Below are 4,836 nucleotides of genomic sequence, written 5' to 3' on the forward strand. Positions count from 1 at the left end.
GTAATTAAGTATTGCAGGAGATAATACAAAACACACACTATCTTTATTAATTATTTAACGTGTTATAGAAAGGTGGACATGCTGGTGCTCTAGATTCGAGACGACTGGACGATTCTCGAAGTGCCTGATCCGGAGGGCGCCACCGCTGTGGGAGTCCTTGAATCCGATTGGCTGCTGCCTGGTTGGTCGCCACACTGCTCCCCCTCCAGCGACGTACCTTGGGTCGACGCGATTTTTTCTTTAGGTAAGTACGTGGATTGGCTGGTCGTCCTACTGGAGGTGGTGTCGTCTTATTTCGCTGGCAAGGCAGGTATGTTCTCGTGCGAGCTAGAATGTCCCTCTTAATGTTAGGCCAAACAAATCGCTGTCTCACGAGTAAGCTCGTGGCTTTGCCGCTCGGATGCGACATGTTGTGCCACATGTCGAAAACACGTTGACGTAAAGCTTTCGGAATGTAAGGACGAGCTGTGCCTGTGGAAATGTCACAGTAAACCGTCTCTTCTGAGCCCTCAATGCGTAGAGGTCGTAACTGCAGTGGTGTTTCCGAATTTAGAACGTGTTGCAGCTCTTTATCCTTGCGTTGCTCCTCTGCGGGCTCCATGTGAAGGGGACTTGCATAGTGGTCTTTTGATGGACGACAGATACCCTGTTCCGTTATGAGGTTGGATTCGGCCTTTGTTACTTTCAATTTCTCGGGATCCAGCCTCCGGTGTCGTTGAGCCACGGATGGATCCGTCGTTGCAATGTGCTGTACGACTTATTGCTTGCCTCGGACATACGCTTTCCTTTGAGTTGTAATCTCTGGAGACTGAGCCGAGAGTCGGTGTATTTGATTGTTTTTGCGAATAGCAGCTATGTGTGTAGATTGTTGAGCTACTTTCCCAGTTGCTTGGTGAAGTGAGACCATGTTCATCAGGCGTCGGTTATTGAGGTCTACTGTAAGATTGTGGCTTTCTAGAAAATCTGCCCCAATGCTGGGTTGCTCCACATCAGCCACGCAGAACTCCCAAAGGTAAGGTTTCTGTAGTCCTAGCTCAAGGGTCAGAACTCTGCTGCCAAACGTCTTGATAGGTGTGCCGTTAGCCGCATGCAGCTTGTAGTTTGTTTCTTTGCTGAATCCCTTGCAGTACTTTTTTGGCAGGACTGAGATTTCTGCTCCGGTGTCGATTAGGAAGCATAACCGATTGATCTTGTCACTGATGGTGAGGCGATTGGATGTAGAACCATCACTTAGTGCTCTTATTGCGACTGGCTGTCTTTGTTTGAAAGCGCAGTTGCCCTCACAGTTGCGGGCTTTGTATCCAAACCTACGGTGATAGAAGCAGACATAACCTGAACGATCATTGCACTTGCCTTTATTTGAAGGCGCAGATTGCCAGTTTGCTCGTGTGTTGACAACGCGCTGCGGTCTTCTGTTGAAAGCTTCAATGTGTTCCTTAAAAGTGGCCTCCGTTGAGATGAGTGCTACCTGCATTCTTGCAGCATCCATCATGTGATCCGCTCGACCTGCGAGTTTATCCAACTTTGTATCTGGTTCAGCGGACAGGAGGATTCTAATGTAATCTGGCATTCTATCCAGAAACATATTCTGCAGTGCATCATTTCCAAGCTGGTCTCCTGCGAGTCGCCTCATGGAGTTCAGAAGCATTGACGGTTTCTGATCTCCTAATTCTAGTTCTTGAAGTTTATGCCATCTAGCACGTTCGGACTCACCAAAAATAGCAAGTAGTCGGTTCTTTAAAATCGAATACCTGTCGTTCTCTGGAGGATCGGTTATCAGGTCTGAGACTTGCTCGACCACTTGTGCGTCTAGTGCCAGCGCTATGCGCCTAAACTTGGTTCGATCGCTGGTGATCCGTTCTTCCTCAAATTCCATTTCCATGAGTGCTAGCCCTAAGATTATTTTTGTTGAAAGGAGGCGGTCTAGTGGTTTGGCAAGCCAGGATCTCCTGTTGTACATCTCCTTCACTTTGTTGTGCAACATGTTGTTGTAGCTCTGGATTTTGCGCGGCTTCGGCCATCTTAAATGCGTCTTATCTTTTTCAGATGATTCAGCTTCAGTGGTAACTTCCACTATCACGTCGGGGTCACCAATTTGTGGCCGGCGAGGCAGGTAATTAAGTATTAAGTATTATATTAAGCAGGAGATAATACAAAACACACAAGTAGATACACACCACTTATGGGAGTCATAACAAACCCCCACCACTGTTCCTATGAGTCATAGAGCGCATCGCGCTGTGCCCCCCGCGCTGCACTATGGCGCCACCCCCTCATCTATGTGACCAGCTCTCCCCTCCCCCTGCGACACAGTTGTGGACCCCCCCACCACGCGGTCCTAAGGCCCGAAACCCCGCGCAGCAGCGTTGCATCGTCTCCAGGGGCCGTATCACGGTCGGTAATTATGCAGTGACCGCCGGTCGGTAATTTTTAGTTATCCTAAGGAGGTAAGTGTCCCATGGTGAAGTAGAACACAGTGTTTTTTTGTAAGAAACGCTACATATATTATAAAGCTGTCTGGTGTGATACATTTTCGATGATTAGCCTGAGCTCTGTATAGAGGAATACGCTTAATGTTTTATTTCCTACCGCCCGTTACCATTATTAACAAGATATGGGGAGATGGAGGCGAAGGAAACAAAAACAGAAAAAATAGGTATTTTTAAATATATGTCGTATATTGTAAGAAACAGTAGCTGTACAAGTGTCCTCTTTTATGAGGCCAATAGAGACACCCTGGTGTGATTTGGGTACGGGCAGGTCACCCTCATTACCTAAATAATAGTAGTATAGACTTGTATTGTATATATATATTTTTTTCTTAAACACATATTATTAATTGCTTACATTACTTATATATCTAATCTAGCTTAGTATTATTTACGCTATATATATTATTCCTATTTTAATTTTATCATTATACTTATTATTATTATTATTATTAAACTTATTTGCTACTTATACACCTACTATAGCCTCAATTTATGTAATTAAATGTACAACCCACTCGGCTTTCATGGAACAGGTCTTAACATATGTAGCCTGATTTACACCGCGAATATTGCACCCTACTACCGCCACCGTAGATCTTATTATCCTGCGCATACCGATGATCCGCCAAACGCTTCTTTCGCACAAAAGCGTCGTAGTACTTTCGGGCGATTCTATCGTTTTTCCGCAAATCACTACTAAACACATTCTGGAAGGCATGCATCCCGAAGCCTGAGGAGAGGTAGTGTAAAAACATCATGCAGAATTGGCCGCACACCGTTGACGTCTCGCTCTGGAGCTGCTGAGCGTTCCATTGGAAGGATCGACAGTTCCGTCGGAGTCTCGATGCGTGGTGATGATTCAGCGGTGGTAATCCGTAGCTGTCAAAGTAGTAGCCGTCTCCGCCAGCGTCCACGTACATTGCAACCCAATGTGCTCCTGGCTTCGTATGATCGTCCGTATTGGCTATAATGGCAGCGGGTTTCGACCAGTTTCTCGGTATTCTATCAGCTGCGTAGACACCCGTCGTATGCTCCGATATACCGCAAAGGCCGAGGTAAAGGTCTAGCGTGTTCATATATGCGGTCCGTAATTCCGAAGCCAGAATTCAAGACGCAATGCGTTGTTCAGAGCGCAGGTAAACGATCCCCGTGTCTTCTTACCGGCGTGAACGATACACTCGTAATGGTCACGATTCGGTGGGAAGTCCTCGTATGGTGAGTTATCGGGAGTTTCATCCAAATTTATAACTTCCCTTGCTATAACGGTCTGCAGAAAAAGTACGCTCTTCGGACCTCGCGTGTATATGTTCCGCGAAATACCGGCAATATTTCGGAGATTGGTGTATAACTGTTTGTACGTTACACCATCGTCGAACCACTCTAGACCGTGTTGATAGCGGGTCATGGTGTTGCTCTCGCTTCTGATCGCCGATGGTAATTCATTGAAATCGCACGGCGGTGAAACAATCCAGTGGCCTATGTATCTTCTGTCCACAGCCACAAGAGCTGCTGAGCGTTCCATTGGAAGGATCGACAGTTCCGTCGGAGTCTCGATGCGTGGTGATGATTCAGCGGTGGTAATCCGTAGCTGTCAAAGTAGTAGCCGTCTCCGCCAGCGTCCACGTACATTGCAACCCAATGTGCTCCTGGCTTCGTATGATCGTCCGTATTGGCTATAATGGCAGCGGGTTTCGACCAGTTTCTCGGTATTCTATCAGCTGCGTAGACACCCGTCGTATGCTCCGATATACCGCAAAGGCCGAGGTAAAGGTCTAGCGTGTTCATATATGCGGTCCGTAATTCCGAAGCCAGAATTCAAGACGCAATGCGTTGTTCAGAGCGCAGGTAAACGATCCCCGTGTCTTCTTACCGGCGTGAACGATACACTCGTAATGGTCACGATTCGGTGGGAAGTCCTCGTATGGTGAGTTATCGGGAGTTTCATCCAAATTTATAACTTCCCTTGCTATAACGGTCTGCAGAAAAAGTACGCTCTTCGGACCTCGCGTGTATATGTTCCGCGAAATACCGGCAATATTTCGGAGATTGGTGTATAACTGTTTGTACGTTACACCATCGTCGAACCACTCTAGACCGTGTTGATAGCGGGTCATGGTGTTGCTCTCGCTTCTGATCGCCGATGGTAATTCATTGAAATCGCACGGCGGTGAAACAATCCAGTGGCCTATGTATCTTCTGTCCACAGCCACAACGCCGATCTCCTTCGGAGCCAGACGCCCCTCGGAGTCTTTGAAGTACTCGATCTCGATCACGAAATCCATCGTTGCGATGCTAACTCGAAGGCATTCAACGAGAAACTAACGGCGATGCTAACGATCACAGG

At 47.1% G+C, this 4,836-nt stretch overlaps 1 protein-coding gene across 1 annotated transcript; it reads right to left on the reverse strand.

Annotated features, from left to right (window-relative positions):
• Window positions 1–757: 757 nt before the first annotated feature.
• Window positions 758–1,984, reverse strand: LOC107271408. The gene has a single exon (XM_015747375.1). It carries the CDS (start codon window positions 1,982–1,984, stop codon window positions 758–760), a length of 1,227 nt encoding a protein of 408 aa, XP_015602861.1.
• Between the last annotated feature and the right edge of the window lie 2,852 nt (window positions 1,985–4,836).

This window comes from Cephus cinctus, unplaced genomic scaffold (assembly GCF_000341935.2).
Source record: "Cephus cinctus unplaced genomic scaffold, Ccin1 Ccin1_scaffold0964, whole genome shotgun sequence".
NCBI lineage: Eukaryota > Metazoa > Arthropoda > Insecta > Hymenoptera > Cephidae > Cephus > Cephus cinctus.